This window comes from Lolium rigidum, chromosome 5, assembly GCF_022539505.1.
Source record: "Lolium rigidum isolate FL_2022 chromosome 5, APGP_CSIRO_Lrig_0.1, whole genome shotgun sequence".
Classification (NCBI taxonomy): domain Eukaryota; kingdom Viridiplantae; phylum Streptophyta; class Magnoliopsida; order Poales; family Poaceae; genus Lolium; species Lolium rigidum.
The window spans coordinates 262446446-262466753 of record NC_061512.1 but is presented as its reverse complement, the minus strand read 5'-3'; the positions used below and the strand labels follow the sequence as shown (position 1 = coordinate 262466753).

The following is a 20308-nucleotide window of genomic DNA, read 5'->3' as shown; positions in this document are numbered from 1 at the left end:
GCTAATGTGGCATCTAATTAATGAAGAGAAATAAGATTAGAGTAACATAGGTGGATACTATATCATAGCGCACGTTACGAGAAAAGCTAATGCTAAATAGATCTTGTACACACATTTTGTATAGGGATTCTACAAAACAATAAATTTAGAAGATTATGATACTACTTTATAATACCACCCACTATAGTGATTGTATCATAGATAAGTATCATATGCATGATACTACAATAGGATACAATGCATTATGACCAGCCTTATGCTTCAACTTGGCATTGATTTTCTACCTATCTTGTCTTATATGGATGGGGGACATACCAGTTACGGACTGCATGTTAGTATTACCGTTCTTAAAGATATTACTTGGCTCGGTCCAATTTGTAGAGACCGACTATTAGTTAGAAATTGTAAACACGGATTATTAGGAGATAACAGAAGTTCAGGTAGCAGAAAGTGATCATCACTTCCAGGCCTCCTTTCATCATGAGCTTGGTTCTATGGTTTGTATGATCAACAGGAAACAATTACAACATGTACCCATTCATTCTGTGATGCCCAACATAAATAGTATTAGTTATTTGGTTCACAGATGCTTGGACAGCTAAGATAACGTAAGTTTATTATGAACTAAACATGCCCAAGATGATACATTCCGCAAAGATTTAACATGTAACCTCAGATGACAAGATCTCGATAGACTTTCAGCATAGTTGGCCTTTCTTTGGGCGACGGAACAAGGCAATCAAATGCCACATAGATACACCGCTTCACGTCTTCTGCCTCCTCCTCAGTTTTGGGTTGTGGAAGTTGTTTATCCAAAATTTCTTCCGGTAGAAATTTGTCACCCAGTAAAGAAAGAAAATCTTGTATGTCTCCTGGATGTTTGCCCATCAACACCTCAAGCACGACGACACCAAAGCTATACACATCACACTTCTCTGTAACTACAGATGTGTAGGAAAATTCTGCATCCACCATAGGAACATAAGAATTTGGACTATGCATAAGTGCAGAGCATTCCAAGCAACATAATTTACTACTACCTCAGAAATGAAACCACGACAAGAATTATTGAACGGAGGGACGAAGTATAAGTATTGTACTGAGTAAACATACCAGGTGCTATGTAGCCATATGTCCCTGCTAGTGCACTCCAATTTGACGAGTCGGGTTTTAACATTCTTGCAATACCGAAATCGGAAACAAATGCTCTGTACTCAGCATCTAGTAAGATATTTCTGCTTGTGATGTCTCGGTGAATTATTGGTGGGTGAACATCATGATGGAGGTATGTGATGGCTTGAGCCACATCTCTTATCAGAGCTGTCCTTCTTTGCCAATGGAACTGGATTGCTTGTTCTTCATTGCTTAAGATAGAGGCTAGATTCCCTCTCTCTATAAATTGACACACAAGGAATCGGTACCGTGGATGAGAACAATATCCATACAACTTGACGATGCTGCGTTGGCGAATTTTTGTTAACATTTCAATCTCGTGCAAGAATCTTTCTTCATCATGTGCCTCTTCATCTCCTGCATGGAGTTTCTTTACTGCAACCACTTGTTCATCTTGAAGTTCAGCTTTATAAACACTACCATATGATCCCTCTCCAATGCAATGCTTCTCATCAAAATTGTCAGTTGCATTAATGATATCCTCAAATGCCATTTTACCATCGAAGCCCCATACAGATAAAATATCCCTTTTACTCTGAAGATCACTTTTTGGAGACACTTTCTTGCGGGAAATAAAAAGGGCTATTACACATGCTGCTATTGAAACAGTAGCCACAAATATAGCAAGACTGACTGATAGTATAATCTTTTGATGCTTTTGACTATGATCTGCAGAGGGAAAATTACAAGGAGACATGTCAGCAAGGTCTCCACAAAGGCCTTTGTTGTGGAGAAACCATTCAGCTGATGCATTGTGGATCCCTTTTGGGACAGAGCCTTCTAGGAAGTTGTATGATACATCAAATATTGACAGGCTTTGCATGCTTGCAATGGAGGCAGGGATGGCACCACTGAATTGATTGTGTGAGAAGTTCACAGAGATCAGCATCTCCAGTTGGCTAAGTTCCGATGGTATCAGTCCACTGAGACTATTCATACTAAGATCAAGCATGTTTTGCAGGGAAGCTAAATGGCCCAAACTACGCGGAAGGCTTCCCCTCAGGTTGTTGTCCTTCAAATCTAATGATTGTAGTTTGAAACAACTTCCAATCTCTTCTGGTATTTTACCACTCAACAAATTGCTTGAGAAACGAAGAATCTCAAGATTGTTAAGCTCGCCGATTTGCTTAGGAATCTGTCCAGATAGTTGATTGTTTCTTAAATCCATCCAGTACAGGCTGCTTAACTTTCCAAGTTCTACGGGTATCTCACCGGTCAGCCTATTGAAACTCAGTTTGAGGGTATTAAGCTTTTGTAGCTTCCCAAGCTCAGAAGGTATACTGCCATCTATGAGGTTATTTGCAAAAGCAATCCTTGTCAAGTTTTGACACGAGCCCCAACTTGGCGAGAGCTGGCCAGTGAGCCTGTTTGAAGATAAATTAATATCATTGAGATTCGGATACACCCCAAATGCTTCAGCTATGTCTCCCTCAATCTGATTATTAGTGATTGCGAGGGATTTTAGTGACCTGCAATCCCTCAAACCTTTTGGGACAGGACCATACAAATTGTTATTAAAAACATGGAGAAGCTGTAGCTTTTTACTCTGGCAAAATTCTGGCAAGCGTCCATTCAGATGGTTGTCATTCACTGCAATGAGGACCAAATTGGTAAGGTTGGAGAGTGCTGAAGGCAAAGGGCCTGATAGCTGATTGCTGAATAGTCGCATTTCTGTCATCCTCACCAATTTTCCAAAACTCCGAGGGATTACACCGGACAACTGGTTTAAATGGAATCGAAGTGCTTCCAAATTTTCCAAATTTCCAAGCTCGGCTGGCAGTTCCCCGGAGATATTATTGTTAAATATGCTTATCAGGCTGAGTGAAGACATGTTCCCAATACTTGGCGGCACTGATCCAACTAGGAAATTGAACGAGATGTCAAGCACTTCGAGATTCACGAGATTTCCGAACTCATGAGGGATGGATCCAGTTATATGGTTATCGAAAAGAGAAAAAAAGCTTAGTGAAGTTAGATTTCCAGCAACACTAGAAGGAATAGAGCCGGTCAAACGGTTCTCAGAAAAGTCCAACTTGGTCAAGCTCGAGAGCATCCCAAGCTCTTCCGGGATCGTACCAGTGATCTGGTTCTTATATGTGTACAGGAACATGAGCATTGTGAGGTTTCCAAGGGTGGGCGGAATGACGCCGTCCAGAGTGTTATTCTCCAGGTATAGTCCTTGCAGGGTTTGGACTTGTCCTAGCTCCTCAGGTATGGGTCCTGACAGACGATTATCAGCAAGGCCAAGATAGCTGACGATCATCAGCAAGGCCAATAATGTCGTCGACATATAGAAGTAGATAGGCTGTGCCGTGTGTGTGATGATAGGTAAAGAGAGAGGCATCGGATTTTGAGTCAACAAAACCGATTGTGCGCGCATGGGAGGCGAAACGCTGGAACCAGGCGCGCGGAGCCTGCTTTAGGCCATATAGTGATTTGTGAAGACGACAGACATGGGTTGGAAAATTTGGATTGAGAAACCCAGAGGGTTGTTGGCTATAGACTTCTTCGGTAAGATCGCCATGAAGAAAGGCATTTTTGACATCGAGTTGATGTACTGGCCATTGTTGGGAGATAGCTAGAGAAAGAACGACACGAATGGTGGCGGGTTTCACGACGGGGCTAAAGGTCTCGTCAAAATCAACGCCGGGCTGTTGGGTGAAACCTCGGACTACCCAGCGAGCTTTATGGCGAGCAAGAGAGCCATCCGCATTATGCTTGTGGCGGAAGATCCATTTGCCGGAGACGATGTTGGCTCCTGGAGGAGGGGGTACTAGGGACCATGTGTTGTTGTGCATGAGGGCATCATATTCTTCCTGCATGGCCTGGCGCCAGGCAGGATCACGGAGGGCAATGAGATAGTTATGCGGAATGGGAGAGGAGTGAATGGCAGAGAGGTTTAGTTTGTCTATGGGTGGAGGAAGGCTGCCGGTGGAGCTGCGTGTACGGTGATAGACTGGAGGGTTGGGAGGCGGAGCAGTGGGTCGGGGCTGGCTGGGACGTCGGGTGTAAACGAGGAGGGGCTTAGGATGGGTGTCCGCAGCACGGTATGTGTCGTCCCGGGCAGGAGAAGGAGCAGTCGAAGAAGGAGCAGCCGGAGACGAGTCGGCGGCGTCAACAGAATGGCTTGGCGGAACGTTGGTGGCTGCGGTTATTGGTGGAGGCGTTGTATCAATGGTGGGCTGACGATATGCTAGGTGATGGTGAAGGAAGTCGGTATTATTTGGAGGGGTGGAATCGGTGGGTGTGGTTGAGTAGGGAAATGTGTGTTCGTCGAAGGTGACGTGTCTAGATATGATTATTTTGCGAGTAGTGAGATCGAGACAGCGATAGCCACGATGCTTGAGAGGGGTATCCAAGGAAGATACATTTCGTGGCTCTAGGAGAAAGTTTGTTTTTGGCGGTTGAGAAGGTGTTGACATAACGGAGGCAGCCGAAGACGCGGAGATCTTGGTATCGCGGTGTGCGGCCGTGTAAAGAGAAATATGGTGTAGTTTGCGGTTGGGAGGAGGTGGGACGAATGTTGATGAGATAGGTGGCGGTATGGAGTGCCTCAGCCCAGAAGGATGGTGGCAGCGATGCTTGGAAGAGGAGGGTACGAATGACGTCGTTGGTGGTGCGAATGGCGCGCTCGGCCTTGCCATTTTGTTGGGATGTATACGGACATGAGAAACGATAGATGATGCCGTGGGTGGTGCAGAAGGTGTGTAGGTTGGAGTTATCAAATTCTTTTCCGTTGTCGCATTGGATGGATAGAATAGACAGTTGAAATTGGGTGGTGATGAGAGCATGAAAGGCGACAAAGGTAGCATACACTTCAGATTTTTTGCGTAAGGGAAAACTCCAGAAATATTGTGTAAAATCATCGACTATAATGAGATAGTAGCAATATCCAGAAGTGCTAGGGATAGGTGAAGTCCATAAATCACAATGCAAACGTTCGAAAGGTCTAAAAGTTCTAGATGCCGAAGAGTAAAAGGGTTTCCTAACATTTTTCCCTAGTTGGCAAGCATGACACAGGGTGGTGCTTGGTTTATTATGGCAAGTATGTGGAGCAAGGCGCGACATGGTGGAGCTTCCGGGGTGGCCGAGGCGACGGTGCCAAAGATCGGGGTGTTGGTGTAGGACGAAGGCGGCATGATGGAGAGCTTGGCACATGGAGTAGAGTGGACCGGAGCTATTGCATCGAAGCATCACGGTCCCGGTGAGAAGATCCTTCACGAGAGAAACCATAAGGGTCAAATTGAATGGAACAATGGTTATCGATAGTGAATTGCCGAACAGAAATCAGATTTTTAATAATGTTAGGAACAACAAGAATATTATTTAGATAGAGAGGTTTGGAGGGTGAATGGATGGTTGTGGAGCCGGTATGGGTGATAGGGATAGAGGAGCCATTGCCAACAGTGACAGTTTGGGAGGAGCAAGGTGTGAGGGAGGATAGGTTACCGGGGTCGGATGCCATGTGGGAGGATGCTCCAGAATCCATGTACCAGTCGCCTCCTGAGAGCTGCATGTTGTTCAGGGCGTTGACGAGGGCAGGGTCCAAGGCCGGTTGGTTGTAGCTCGGTGGCGGTGTCGGCTGAGGACCGTAGCTGGTGGAGGGCTGCCCGTATGCAGCATAGGCCTGCGGCGCAGGGAAGCTGGGGCGCGCACCGAGTAGTCCAGGGGCAGGAGCAGACCAGGGCCGAGGGGACCAGGGTGGCTGCTGCCATGGTGCCTGGGGCTGCTGCTGAAGGTTGGCACGAGTGGGTGCGCCCGTCCACGGATTGTACTGCCAGGGGGAGTCGTTGCGACCTCGTCCGCGTCCGCCGCGGCCACCTCCGCGACCGCGGCCGCCACGGTAGTTGTTGTTGGCGTAGAGTTGGCCGGTGCCGCGGCCGACGCCTCTCGCGCCCCGGGCGCCGATGGTGGTGGTGGTGGTGGAGGCCGAGGCCCGCCAGGCGGCGGCTGCACGCTCTGGCCACAAGCCCAGAGTGCCGTGGCTGCGGCGTTTTTGACGTCGGTCTTCTTCTGCGTCTCTTCGAGGAGGAGGGCGGACCGGGTCTGCGGGAACGTGGGGAAGGGCACCTGAAACGGCAGAAACGAACGAAGATGCGCATAATTCTCGTTAAGACCTCGGAGGAGGGTGAGAACGAGATTCTCGTCGGAGATGGGCTGCCCGACGTCGCCAAGAGAGTCGGCGAGGGCCTTGAGCTTGGCGCAGTAGTCGCTGATGGAGAGGTCCCCTCGCGGTGTGTTGCGGAAGTCAGCCTCCGGCTGAATGGCACGGTGCTTTTTGTTGTCGCGGAAGAGGTCCTCGATGGCGCCCCAGATGGTGCGGGCGGTGGCGCCGGGACGCATGACGATGTTGAGGAGGTCGACGGAGACGGAGCCGTAGATCCGGGGAGAGGACGGTGTAGTCGTCGCGGCCCCGGGGGAGTCGGGGCCGGTGTCGGAGGGAGTGGACTCGCCCGTGACGTGGGCGGTGAGACCGTAGCGGCCGAGGGCGACGAGGAAGAGCTCGCGCCAGCTCGTGTAGTTGCCATCATCGAAGCTCAGGGTGATGGGCACATGCAGTTTGATGGTGGTGGCGTAAGTGTTGGGGTTGGAGGTCTGGGCGGTGGTAGGGTTTTGGATGGGAGAGGTGAGTGCAGCAGTGGGGTTGGGTGGGTTGGCGGTGTTGAGTTGGTTGGCGGCGGTGAGCTGCTGATTGAGGGCGGCTTCGCGGGCGTCGAGGGCAGCGGCGCGATCCGCGAGCTCGCGCTCCTTGGCGGCGATTTCATCAGGGGTCATGGTGGGGAGGCGAGAGGAGGGAGAAGAGGTGTAGGTTTAGGGTTTTGGGGAGAGCCGGCGGCGGCGGCTAGGAGAGGGGAAGGGTGACCCGCTCCGATACCATGAAACAGATTGAATAGCGGGAGGCTCGATGGCTCTCCTCGTCTCAACATACATGTATATATATAGATGGATCAACTTGAGTTACAAGTTAACTTGAGAGATAAGGCTAAACCCTAACCGCCACAATCTGGCCTGATGGGCCTAGTACGTCGGTTGCCTAACAGCAAGGGTGGAAGGTATTTTTCCAGAAAGGACATTGAAGGCCAAATCCATCTCCCTCAGGTTCCGAAGCTGTCCGAGCTGCCATGGGATGTCACCTGAGAGCCTATTCCCACCTAGGTAAAGAATATCAAGTCTTGAGAGATTACCCAAGGCAGGAGGGATTTGGCCAGTGAGATTGTTCATGGAGAGGTCCATTTGTGTGAGCCTCCCAAGGTTGCCGATTGACACAGGTATGTGCCCGCCGAGCTGGCTAACTGAGAGGTTGAGGTTTGAAAGCATGGAAAGGGAGCCGATGCCAGGAGGGATGGCACCAGAGAGAAGATTGTTGTCGCTGATGTCAAGGTTGACGAGGTAAGGGAGTGACTGCAATCTCAGTGTGTCTAGTCGCCCTGTGATGCCAGCACCAGCGAGGGAAATTCCTGTGATCACCTTCACCGTGGTTCCTTGATTTGACCGAGTGTCGCCACAGGTGATGCCAGTCCAGTTGCATGGAGTCATGGCGCCGTCGTCTATCCAGGTTCCGAGATGGTGTTTGGAGGAGTACCTGACCGATGATTTCCAGTGGAGAAGCGCAGCGGCCTGAACACCCAGCGAAGTGGTGCGACCCTCGGCATGCTCGGAGGTAAGGAGGAGAAGAATCAGCAGCAGGGCAGACGAGAGAACCAGGCAATGTAGCGTCTGGGAAGGCACCGTGGAATCCGCCATGATCGATCTCATCTCACTGCATACGACCCAACTATGGCTGCATATGGGAAATGCTCGTGTAAATTGAACAGCGATGTCTGACAGCAAAGACGCACCCAAGCGAAAAGACATGATGCTTAAGGAGATGGGGAGAATGGCGCACCTCTGGTAGCTGTCTTGGCAAGATGGAGAGGATGGCGCGGTGGTTTGTGTGAGTGAGCTCGAGCTGTGAAGTATGAGTTGGCTCCTGGTCCAGGGGCTTAAAAACAAGTGCAGTAGTGCACAGCTGCCTCACGCCCACACACTTGCATCTCATCTGTAGCGAAAACCTTGACTCAGGTCTAATGTACGGATTTGGATCTGCCAGAATGGATGGCTGACATTTAACTGATGATAACGTATAAGTCTTCCTGCAGCGACTAGCTTGACACTCGGTCCAAAAGTGCGGCTATATACTGTCTTGGCCGAACTGGGACAGAGACCTGTCTTCCGCGTTCATGTGCGACCTATGTCGACAGATTTCAACGCTACCAAACACATCAGCGTGGTTTACTGCTCTAAGATTCTCCGTTTCTTTTTGCGTCTGGTTCTCTGTGGTGACGATGCATGCTTTCAGTCAAAAACAAATATCGTGCTTGTTTTGTGGAGGTGATTTTTTCTTGGTTTTCTTACAGCATCAATATTCCCCCTTTTTTTGCACGAGTAGGTTTGCTGATGGAAAATACAATTAGTGCAGTTCAACTTGGGGAAATGTATATCTAGAAGTGCCATCCGTTGGAATTTGGCAGAAATTTTTCTGAAATGTCTTTTAGAGGTGATAATATTTATGGATGTTTGACAAAGTTTAAAATCCAGGTTAGAAGCACACTGGTGCTGGAGAGAGAATGGACCGCCGTGGCGTGATGATTGTGATGTGTCTGTTGACCTCGGCACACTATCAGACCATCAAGGCGTGATGATTGTGATGTGTCTGTTGACCTCGGCACGCTTGTCGTCGGCTATACTATGTTGATTATTACATGGGGAGGAGCACCTAAGAGCAAGTATAATAAGGATGACTCAGCATGCTACAAGTTTTAAAATATTATTAAAATCTGATGTGGAAGAGAGAGAAGAGGAGAGAGAGGGTAGCGAGCGCTTCAGCTGTAGTCGGGCGCTAGCACAGCCACCGAGAAAAAGCACCTTGCATGCAGCTTAGGCCCAATAGCATGTATGTATTGAGAATTAATTTTTTATTAGAGCCCACCTAGCAGCCAATCTAATAGCTAGCCTATTATATGGGTGGGCTTTATATTGACTCTATGTGACATGGCATTGCTCTATAGCCGGTTAGTGGGCTCTCTTATTAAACATGCTCTAAGTATGCACTGAGAGTAGGCAATATTGCTGAATTTCATCAAAAAATCTCGGTGTCGTGTCTTAATTGATTGTCTTTGTATGATGTATTATGAACCTCCGACCATTATACCATGAATTCTAGTTCATGTGGTAAAACACCATATATTTCACTTTATTCTTCGATGCACCTGTTGCGGTTTGTGGATACACAATGGGGAAACAAGAGTCACCACTCGGGACTAGAAGTTAGCAATATTACGAACATTTGTAGTGTTACCATTGAATAACAATGACTGAAGCAGGAATTGGCCAGCAGCTTTGTGCAAGTTGGGGTTAGGTTAAGGATTGTATATTAGTAGAATAAAGTTGTTCACTTCAGAAGTCAATGAAGTTCTTCACTTGTCTTATCTTATTTTCTTATGTCAGACCTGTTTAATTCTTCTCCAGCCTGCTATCCACTTATTTGCTATCCATGGCAGCTACAATATTCTTCTTTGGGAAGTGCAAATATACGGAACTGGTTCACTTGGCATTATCAGGAGATAACATAAGTTCACATACTGCAAACTATATGCGACAGATACAAACACTTAAGAGCCTCCTTTCAATATATTATAACGAACATGATCCATCATCTCTATGCATGAAACGATTGTACAGTGTATATGTATGGCCCATACATTCTATGTTTGTTCTGAAATAACCAATACCAGTATACATCTAAGGGAGCCTATGTTCGTTCTGGACTAAACAAGAGCATATACATCTGCAAAGATTGAACATGTAATTTCAGGTCACAAGATCTTGGTAAACTTTCAGCATACTTGGCCTTTCTTTAGGTGAAGGAAGGAGGCAGTCAAATGCCACAGAGATACACCGTTTAACGTCTTTCTCTTCATCAGTTTTGGGTCGAGGAAGTTGTCTATCAATGATTTCTTCGAGAAGAAATTGGTCATTAAGTGAAGAAAGAAAATTTTGCACGTCTCCTGGGTGTTTGCCCATCAACACTTCAAGCACCACGACACCAAAACTATATACATCACATTTCTCTGTAACTTGAGATGTGTAGGAAAATTCTGCACCCAAACAAGAATATAAGGATTAGAAGTATGTATCGGTGAAAAGCATCAAACAAAATTTACTAAAGGATATAGTAATGCACTAAATAAATATACCAGGTGCTATGTAGCCGTAGGTCCCTGCTAGTGTACTCCAATTCGACGAATCAGGTTTTAACATTCTTGCAATACCAAAATCTGAGACAAATGCTTTGTAGTCAACATCTAGTATGATGTTTCTGCTTGTGATGTCTCGATGAATTATGGGTGGGTGAACATCATGATGAAGGTAAGTGATGGCTTGAGCCACATCTCTTACGAGAGTTGTCCTTCTTTGCCAATGGAACTCAATTGCTAGTTCTTCATTGCTTAATATAGAAGCTAGATTTCCTCTCTCTATAAACTGGCATACAAGGAACCGGTACCGTGGATGAGAACAATATCCATACAGTTTGACGATGCTGCGCTGCCGAATTTTTGTCAACATTTCAATCTCATGCTGGAACCACTTTCTTCATCATCCGCCTCTTCATTTCCTGCATGGAGTTTCTTGACTGCAACCACTTGTTCATCTTGAAGTTTTGCTTTGTAAACACTACCATATGATCCCTCTCCAATGCAGTGCTTCTCATCAAAATTTTCAGTTGCATTGATAATGTCCTCAAATGCCATTCTACCATCAAAGTTCCATACTGACAAGACATTTCTTTTTCCCACATCAGCAGTACTTTTAGATAGCTTCTTGCGGCGAATAGAAAAGGCAATTACACTGGCTGCTATTAAAATAGTAGAGCACTGACTGATAGTAAAAACTTGTGATGCTTTCGCCTATGATCCGTAGAGGGCATATCACAAGGAGATAGGCCAACAAAGTCCCCGCAAAGACCCTCATTGTGGAGAAACCATTCGGCTGATGCATTGCGGATCCCTTTTGGGACAGAGCCTTCTAGGAAGTTGTATGATACATCAATTATTGTTAGGCTTTCCATGCTTGCAATGGAGATAGGGATTGCACCATTTAATTGATTGTGTGAGAAGTTTATGAAGATCAACATCTCTAGTTTGCTAAGTTCCGATGGTATTGATCCACTGAGACTATTCATACTAAGATCAAGCATACTTTGCATCGAAGCTAAATGGCCCAAACTAGGTGGAAGACTTCCATTAAGGTTGTTGTTATTCATATTTATTGACCGCAATTTCAAACAACTTCCGGTCTCTTCTGGTATTTTACCACTCAACATGTTGCTTGAGAAATCAAGAATCTCAAGATTGCTAAGTTGGCCGATTTGCTTAGGGATCTGGCCAGATAGTTGATTTTTTCTTAAATCCATCCAGTACAGGTTGGTTAAGTTGCCAATTTCCTGTGGTATCTCACCGATAAACCTATTAAATCGCAGTTTGAGAATTCTGAGATTTCTTAGCTCCCCTAACTCAGAAGGTATACTGCCTTCTAGCATGTTGTCTCCAAAATTAAGAATTGTCAAGTTTTGACACGAGCTCCAATTTGGCGAGAGATGGCCTCCAAACCTGTTTGAAGATAAATCAATCATATTGAGATGTGGATACACCCCAAATGCTTCAGTTATGTCTCCCTCAATCAGATTCTTTCCGAGGATGATGGTCGTTAGTGAACTGCAATCCCTCAAGCCTTTTGGGACAAGTCCATCAAAATTGTTATTATAAACTACAAGAACATGTAGCCTTTTACTTTGGCACAAATTTGGCAAGTGTCCTGTTAGCTGGTTTTCGGACAGTTGAATGCTGACCAAATTGGTAAGGTTGGAGAGCGATGAAGGCAAAGAGCCGAAGATTTGATTGGAGAATAGTCGCATTTCTATCATACTAACCAATTTTCCAAAACTCTGAGGGATTATGCCAGACAGCTGATTTCTATAGGCTGCAAGATATTCCAAAATTTCCAAGTTTCCAAACTCAGACGGCAATTCCCCAGAGAGATTATTTCTTGCTATGTGTATATCCCTGAGTGAAGACATGTTCCCAATACTTGTCGGCACTGATCCAACTATGAAATTCATCGAGATGTCAAGCACTTCCAGATTCACGAGATTTCCGAACTCGTGAGGGATGGATCCAGTTATGTGGTTACCCCAAAGAGCAAAATAGGTCACTGAAGTAAGATTTCCAGCAACAGTTGAAGGAATAGAGCCCGTCAAAAGATTCTGTGAGAAGTCCAAACCAGTCAAGCTGGAGAGCATCCCAAGCTCTACCGGGATCGGACCAGTGACCTGATTCCGATATAAGACCAGGTTTTTGATCATTGTGAGGTTTCCAAGGGATGGAGGAATTGTGCCAGTGAGGTTGTTTACTGCCAAGGACATGTCTTGCAAGGTATGGATGTGTCCTAGAACTTCAGGTATAGGTCCCGACAGGCGATTACCAGACAGGTCCAGAAAGTTGAGGCTTGTCAGGTTCGCAAGGGCGGAAGGTATTTGGCCAGAAAGAATATTGAAGGTCAAATCCAGCTCCCTCATGTTCTGAAGGTGTCCCAGTTGCCATGGGATGCTACCTGAGAGCCTATTCCCATCGAGATAAAGAATGACAAGTCTTGAGAGATTTCCCAAGGCAGGAGGGATTTGGCCAGAGATATTATTGTTCGAGAGGTCCATGTCCGTGAGCCTCCCAAGGTTGGAAACTGACACAGGTATGTTCCCACTGAGCTGATCACCGGAGAAGTTGAGGCTGGAAAGCATGGAAAGAGAGCCGATGCCAGGAGGGAAGGCGCCAAAGAGACCATAGTTATCGCTGAGGTCGAGATTGACGAGGTATGGGAGTGATTGAAATCTCAGGGTGTGAAGTTGTCCTGCGATGCCGGCACCGCCAAGATTGAGCTCTCTTATGACCTTCACCGTGGTTCCTCCGCTTGACCGAGTGTCTCCGCAGTTGATGCCGGTCCAGTTGCACGGGTACATGCCGTCGTCTCTCCAGGTTCCCAGCTGGTGCTTGGAGGAGAAGTTGAGTGATGATTTCCAGCGGAGGAGCGCTGCGGCTTGATCTCTCAGAGAAGTGCCTCGGCCGTCAGCGTGCCTGGAAATAAGGAGTGGAAGCAGGACAAACGAGAGAACCAAGCGATGTAGCGGCGGGGGCGCCGCGGAATTCGCCATGATCTTACTGCGTGCTCCGGCTGTATGATATGATGACTGCATACGCCAAGTGATCTCACGTAAATTAACTGATCGAAGCACTCCCCACAAGTCTGGCAGCAAGACGAACACACGCGAAAATGCATAGATGAAGGAGATGGAGAGAATGGCGCACCTCCGGTGTCCTGAGTAGAACGCGGCGCCGCGCTTGTGCCGAGTGGTGGTGTGTGAGAGCTCGAGGTGTGAAGTGCCAGTTGAATTCCAGGGGTTTAAAACACATGTACATCAGCCTCACACGGTGTGAGTCACACCCACACACTTGCATCTCAAAAAAAAAAAAAAAACTGAAGTGAAAACTTTGACTCAGTTCTAAAGGCCGGCTATATTATTTACTCGCCGAACTCGGACAAAGATGTCTTCTAAGTCGACAGGTTTAAGTTGACGGACAAGAGCACCTATAGTAGTGGTTTACTAGTCTATAAGATGCTCCAATCCTAGCTAGTCTAAGATTCTCCATTCGTAATTGTGTCTGGTTCTCTATGATGACCGTGGATGCTTCCAGCCGTTCAAAACAAAACAAACATATTATGCTCGTCGTGTCTTCAGAGATGGGATTTATCTAGTATTTATTGCATTAGAAGTTCAATTGGCTAATAATTTCTATGAGTATATAAATTGATTATTTTTTGGAGCTAACCAACTAATAACTGCCGGAAAGCAGTATTTCTCTTCTGATTGTCTGCTTCACATGATTTTTTAGATTAATTTCTGGAACTAACCATCTAGTGAAATTCTTCTGGGCTACCATTTTTGTAGAAACTTTAAACCGTCTTTTTGGTTATGATATCTGTTGGGCAAGGTCTGAGGTGATTATTGAGGTTTGAAGATATCAGGATAACTACTAGGAGTGGAAAGAGAAGGATGACTATGATCGTCAATGACACCCTCCGAGGTTTACATATTTTGTGGCACAACATCAGCCTAACATGCCAGTCTTATCTAACAAACAATGCAACACTAGTACAGAGCGACGCTAAGGACACCGTACACTGTAAACGACAACAATACGACCCATGGTTATGTAGGGTTCATAGCATAGAAAACAAAAAATTCTACCGCAAGAACACGAAACCAAGATCCAATCTATGAGATCTATGCAACGAGTTAGATGAGAAACTAACCCTCGTAGATCCAAAGTATTAACAAGATCAGATCTCGGTTGATGTAGATGACACTTGACGAACTCCGGCTCGTGTTGCAATCATTTCCAGTGCTGCGATCAGGCAGCACTTCCGTACTCGGTCACACACACGGTGTCGATGATGACGCCCTCTCCCCGTTCCAGCGGGGCAACGAACGTAGTATATTCCCTCGGAATTCCAGCAACACGACGGCGTGGTGGTGCTGGAGAAGAAAACCTGCAGTGCTTCGCCAAGCCTGCGCAGGAAGGAGGGAGAGAGGTGTGGCTAGGGTTTGGGGGGATGTTGTACTACGCCCCAACCCTCCCCTCCCTCTTATATAGGCATGGGGGGTTACCTTGGCCCCTCCTCCAAGACCTAGGATTGGCCAAAAAAGGGGGGAAAACTGCACCCCAAGTTAAGTCCCTATTTTCAAGGGATTTGATCTTATCCACTTGATCCAACCGTCTGGGCCTTGGGGGGCTGGTGTGCCTGGCCCATGTGGGCCTATGCGACCCCCTCCGGTCCATGTTGGTCGTCCGGGATAGATGGGCTCCACTATGGTACCCTCCGGAACCATCTAGAACCTCTAGTACAATACCGAAAAATCCTGAACTTTTTCGGTAACCCTGAAAATGACTTCCCATATATGAATCTTATTCTCCGGACTATTCCGAACCTCCTCGTGATGTCCTGGATCCCATCCGAGACTCCGGAAAACATTCGGTCTCCATCTCATATTCAATATCTACTTAGTTAACATCGAACCTTAAGTGTGTCACCCTATGGTTCGCAAACTATGCATACATGATCGAGACACCTCTCCGAAAAATAAGCAATATGTTGAGTCCCTCCGCGCGATGACAGGGCCTAATGTTGCTTGTCTAGAATTATCTGGGCGCTTTCGCGTTGTTACAATGAGTTGTGGTTGTGCCTCTAGGGCTCCCGGGATCCGGCTTATAAAGGCGCCAGGATCTAGGGTTTACACGGAGAGTCCTAGCCGGAATACAAGTCACGTAGCTATGGAATATTACATTGTCGTGCACGTCAAGGATCCGCCTTTCCTTATACGCCGTACCGGATCCGGCTACCCCTAACGGGCCAGGCTGGATCCGACTTCCAGGGTCGGTCGGTGGATCCGGCTCCTTGTTCCTGGGCTGGACATCATCCATCTTGATCTACAACAACTGGGTCGCCCGATGGGCCATACGCCACCATCACCGTCTATGGGTCACCCGGACTTGCCGGATCTAGGCATTGTCGATGGTACACCCATGAAGTATACCCACAATAGTATCCCCGAGAGTTCTCCGAGATTCACCTCTTGTTTCCGCCTTGCTTGAATCATTTTGCTTCCGACAATCCTCTCGGTAACATGGGGAAACTTGAAGAACTCCAACTTCATGATCCTTTCCAGCTCGCATGCCGGAAAGATCCCTCATCTCACGGGCTTCATCCATCGACATTATTTTTACAACGAGTCTCCGGGTTACGCCCCTGCAGAGATAATGGCTCATCGTTTGAAATTTTTACCCGGAACCTTGAAAGGTTCTAACGGTTCCACCAATCTTAGCGCCATTTTCGGGTAATTTGAACGCTAACTTATCCTTAGCCATTTTTCCGCTAGGGTTTTCGACACGTGTCCATCAACCAACGGTGCGACGCTTGCGTTTCGACCACAGGATGCGGAGCACGAATCTCATCCCGCGCCTATGAGTAATCTTGCTTCCCTCTGCGCAAGGCCTTTCTTTTACTTTTATGTTGAGTCTTCATCTTCTTGCTTTATGCACCAATTAAGAGAGCATAGTTGTCATTCTGAGTATAATGTGCATAGCCCCAAAATTTATTATTGATTGATTCATGATTATGTTATTGTTTGTTCTCAAATTACTTGTATCTAGTCACCCTTTGAACTTTAAAGGTGTCCTAGCGTTTATGTTTTGCTACTCCATAAAGGACAAGCTGAGTACCACTTTTCTATGTTTTCTCATTATTCATAATCCTTTGTTTGGTTACTTTTTATGTTGTAACATAGTTGCTAAGTTATATTGTTAGAATTATATCTATCATGCCTATGTTTAGAGTACTTTGATCCCAGCTCACAATGCTTTTACATTAACTTGATCAAGATTGTGTTGGCTTCATGTCACCTCAAAAATTATTTTTGTAATCACTTACCTACTCGAGCATGAGCAGGAGTTAAGCTTGGGGATGCTGATATATTGCAAACGTATCTATAATTTCTATATGTTTTGTTCACACTTCGTTGCACTTTTATACATTTTTTGGAACTAACCTATTAATAAGATTCCACAGTGCCAGTTCTTGTTTTCTGCTGTTTTGTATTTCAGAAAAGTTGTACATGAAATATTCTCGAAATTGGACGAAACAAAAGACGAAGTTCCTATTTTACCGAAACGAAGACGGAGTCCGGAGGAGAGACGAAATGGTGCTACGAGGCAGCCACACCAGGCCATGGTGCGGCCCAGGCCCTGGCCGCACCAAGGGGTCGTGTGGGCCCCTCGGGCACCCACTGACCTCGCCCTTCCGACTATTTATTCACCTGTTTTGGAAAAACCTAAATACCCGAGCCTCCATCCACGAAAAGTTCCATCGCGGCCGCCATCGCCGATCCTAGCTCGGGAGGGTTCTAAAGCTCTTCCGGACACCCTGCTGGAGAGGGAGATCATCACCGGAGGCCTCTACAACGCCATGCCTGCCTCCGAAGTGATGCGTGAGTAGCTCATCGCTGGACTATGGGTCCATAGCAGTAGCTAGATGGTTGTCTTCTCCAATTTGTGCTTCATGTTTAGATCTTCTGAGCTGCCTATCATGATCAAGATCATCTTTATGTAATGCTACATGTTGTGTTTTCTGGGATCCGATGAATATTGTATACTATGGTTAAGATCGATTATATACTTGTCATATGTTATTTGTGATCTTGCATGCTCTCTGTTGCTAGTAGATGCTCTGGCCAAGTATGTGCTTGTGACTCCAAGAGGCAGTATTTATGCTCGATAGTGGGTTCATGCCTCTACTAATCTGGAAGAGTGACAATAACTTCTAAGATTGTTGATGTGTTGTTGCTAATAGGGAGAAAACAACAATGCTTTGTCTAAGGATAATTCTATTGTTTACTTTACACACATTGCTTAATGAGATAATTTGTTGCTTGCAACTTAATACTGAAAGGGGTGCGGACGCTAACCGGAAGGTGGATTATTAGTCATAGACGCAGTTAGATTACGGTCTATGTATTATGTTGTCATGCTCAAATGAATATCATAGTAATCATCTTGTCATGTATGGTCTTTACTCTATCAATTGTCCAGCTATAATTTGTTCACCCAACATGTTATTTATCTTTATGGAGAGACACCTCTAGTGAACTGTGGACCCTGATCCTTTCTTTTACACTGATAATATCATCCTATTCTGTTTACTTACTCCAAGCATTGTTCTATTTTATTTTACTGCAAACAAACATGGCTTTCCACACTATACGGTTAATCCTTTGTTTTCAGCAAAACCGGTGAGATTGACAACCTCACTGTAAGTTGGGGCAAAGTATTTTGGTTGTGTTGTGTGCAGGTTCCACGTTGTTGCTGACGCCAGTAGTGCGCCCTGCCACAAGTCAGCTAGCAACACCTTCAAAAGTCACTCATTTCTCCTATTGGTCGATTAAACCTTGGTTTCTTACTGAGGGAAAACTTGCTATTGTGCTCATCATACCTTCCTCTTGGGGTTCCCCAACGGTGTGCAATCTGCGCAACATCACGATGAACTCCCGTCGAATCAAAGGTATACACATTTGTATGTCCGGATGATATGATGATAAACTAGATTGTCTTGATAGTTAGGCCTATTATTTCAATCTATTATGTGATGGTAGGTTGTTGTCATTGTTGTGATTAGTTTATTGTGAATTTTCTGTTTACATTAGCATGAATGTTCTATTTAGAGCAAATTATTTAATTATCAATTTGCTAAGTTGGTCAGTTGTTATAGCTATCAATCTTTTTACAGTTTTCTGCTAGGTTGTTTGTTTGGATTTTACCTAGTATATTATGTGTACATTAAGCAATGATTGTAAAATTAAGCTCACTTTAGTTTAATTTTATACAAGCACCTTAGAATTGGTGTGTTAGTGTTTGCTATCCTTTGTTATTTTCTTATTGTGTAAAATTTAGTGGCATTGTTAAAAGAGTTGTGTCCTAGATGTAATAATAAATGCTGTTATTTAACTCCATATTCATTATTATTGTTTGTTTTCTTATGCTACAACTGCTATGTGTCTTAAATATGAGACTCAAAAGAAAACTCATAATCACATGTAGAGACATAAACAACAGTTGTTCCTAGTCCCGCATCTAGGACTAGCTAATGTGTTGTATGATGACCAAGTTTTCTTGATCATGGGCAAATTAAATGTAGCAAGGTTGCCATCAGCAATGAGAGTAAACTATTAGCAGAACAAGGGAACTAAACAAACCCCATTATGTTTGATAAACTATGAGACATTAAGTGATTGGTTGTTATTAATATCTTATGTGTTTATCATATGGACAAGACCTAAGACCATTAGAATGTGAAGCACATTCATAATCGAAGATGTGCCTTGAACTAATTAAACATTGCTCTACAAAAGAGTACTAAAAAAGATGACTTTCATGTATATTGGAAAGTATGTATGGGACATGGATAGTTCAAGACTAGGATATTGTTCCTCCAGACATATGGAAACATATACTCTGGACCTTCTAGGATTACGATGTCACCTTATCGACTGGCCAGTCATGACGTGATGATGATCATGAGGACATCGTAATACAGAACGAGAAAAGAGAATGAAACCAGAACGAGCATAATGAATATTCTGATCAAGAGTTGAATCTCAGGGATACTGAAGTCTCACCTCAGGTGTTCAAAATATCGTGAAGCAAAGGGACTTGAATATAGATATCAAAAGGTTCACTCAAAGTTATTCATGGCCACACATGAACCATCACAGATGAACATGGTCCCGTTGTTGGTTATTGATCCAAAAGTTCATGTTTGTGTGTTAAACTACCTGCTGGGTCACACACTTAAAGTAAGTCAATCTTTTATGATAATTTATATGAGTATTATATATATGGTACGTGGTTGAGATAATATCATTGGAATTGTTTTAGAGTCATCGATGTAATATTGAGTGGCAGTAGAACACCACCAACTCAAAACTTACTCATCTCTCTCTAAAGCATTCCCCCCACCTACACCAACATGCAGCCAAGTTTTGAGTTCATCCACTATTATTGACACAAACACATACACCAAAACCGTTATTGAGAGTTGCTGAAGATCTTGCATTGTGTTGCTTTCAAATTGACCAGAAAATCAGTGTGACAAACCCGTTAAAGATCATCTTTGACATGAAAATGTTTCCTCGACTTGATCAACCAGGTTTTTGCTTTTCTGAACCGTCGGGTATGTCAATCTGCAGCCTAGCTTGACTAAGGCATATGCACCAAATTTCCTGGCGTAAACATAACCCATCAACAAATGATCCAACATATCCACCTCTTGGAGACACTTAAATTAAGCAGGGAACCATCGACGGTGGAGTTGTGTTTTCTTGTAGCCCTCATTACAAACTGATATTAACAAAACTCTGTGGCAATGTAGTGAACATAAGTAACACTTACTTCTAATCATTTCCCATCTAAAATTGGCAAGGCGCGAACCTACA

At 45.2% G+C, this 20308-nt stretch overlaps 1 protein-coding gene and 1 pseudogene across 1 annotated transcript; both read right to left on the bottom strand.

The window, feature by feature from the left end:
• Nucleotides 1-544: 544 nt before the first annotated feature.
• On the bottom strand, nucleotides 545-8051 carry LOC124652758 (probable leucine-rich repeat receptor-like protein kinase At1g35710). Its single transcript, XM_047191798.1, has 3 exons — nucleotides 7199-8051; nucleotides 1114-3425; nucleotides 545-962 (listed from the first exon to the last, which is right to left on the bottom strand). The coding sequence occupies exons 1-3, from the start codon at nucleotides 8026-8028 to the stop codon at nucleotides 673-675; spliced, it is 3432 nt and encodes a 1143-aa protein (XP_047047754.1). The 5' UTR covers nucleotides 8029-8051; the 3' UTR covers nucleotides 545-672.
• Nucleotides 8052-10023: 1972 nt separating this feature from the next.
• LOC124657557 lies at nucleotides 10024-13417 on the bottom strand (annotated as a pseudogene).
• Between the last annotated feature and the right edge of the window lie 6891 nt (nucleotides 13418-20308).

Bases quoted from the DNA above. Each gene is read 5' to 3' on its own strand.
- LOC124652758 (XM_047191798.1), bottom strand. From the start codon at position 8,028: ATGTCTTTTCGCTTGGGTGCGTCTTTGCTGTCAGACATCGCTGTTCAA. The intron at 3,426-7,198 runs GTACTAGGCCCA...GATGATCGTCAG, and splicing joins CTTGCTGTTAGGCAACCGAC to CTATCTTGGCCTTGCTGATA. The intron at 963-1,113 runs GTATGTTTACTC...TGGTGGATGCAG, and splicing joins ATATGGCTACATAGCACCTG to AATTTTCCTACACATCTGTA.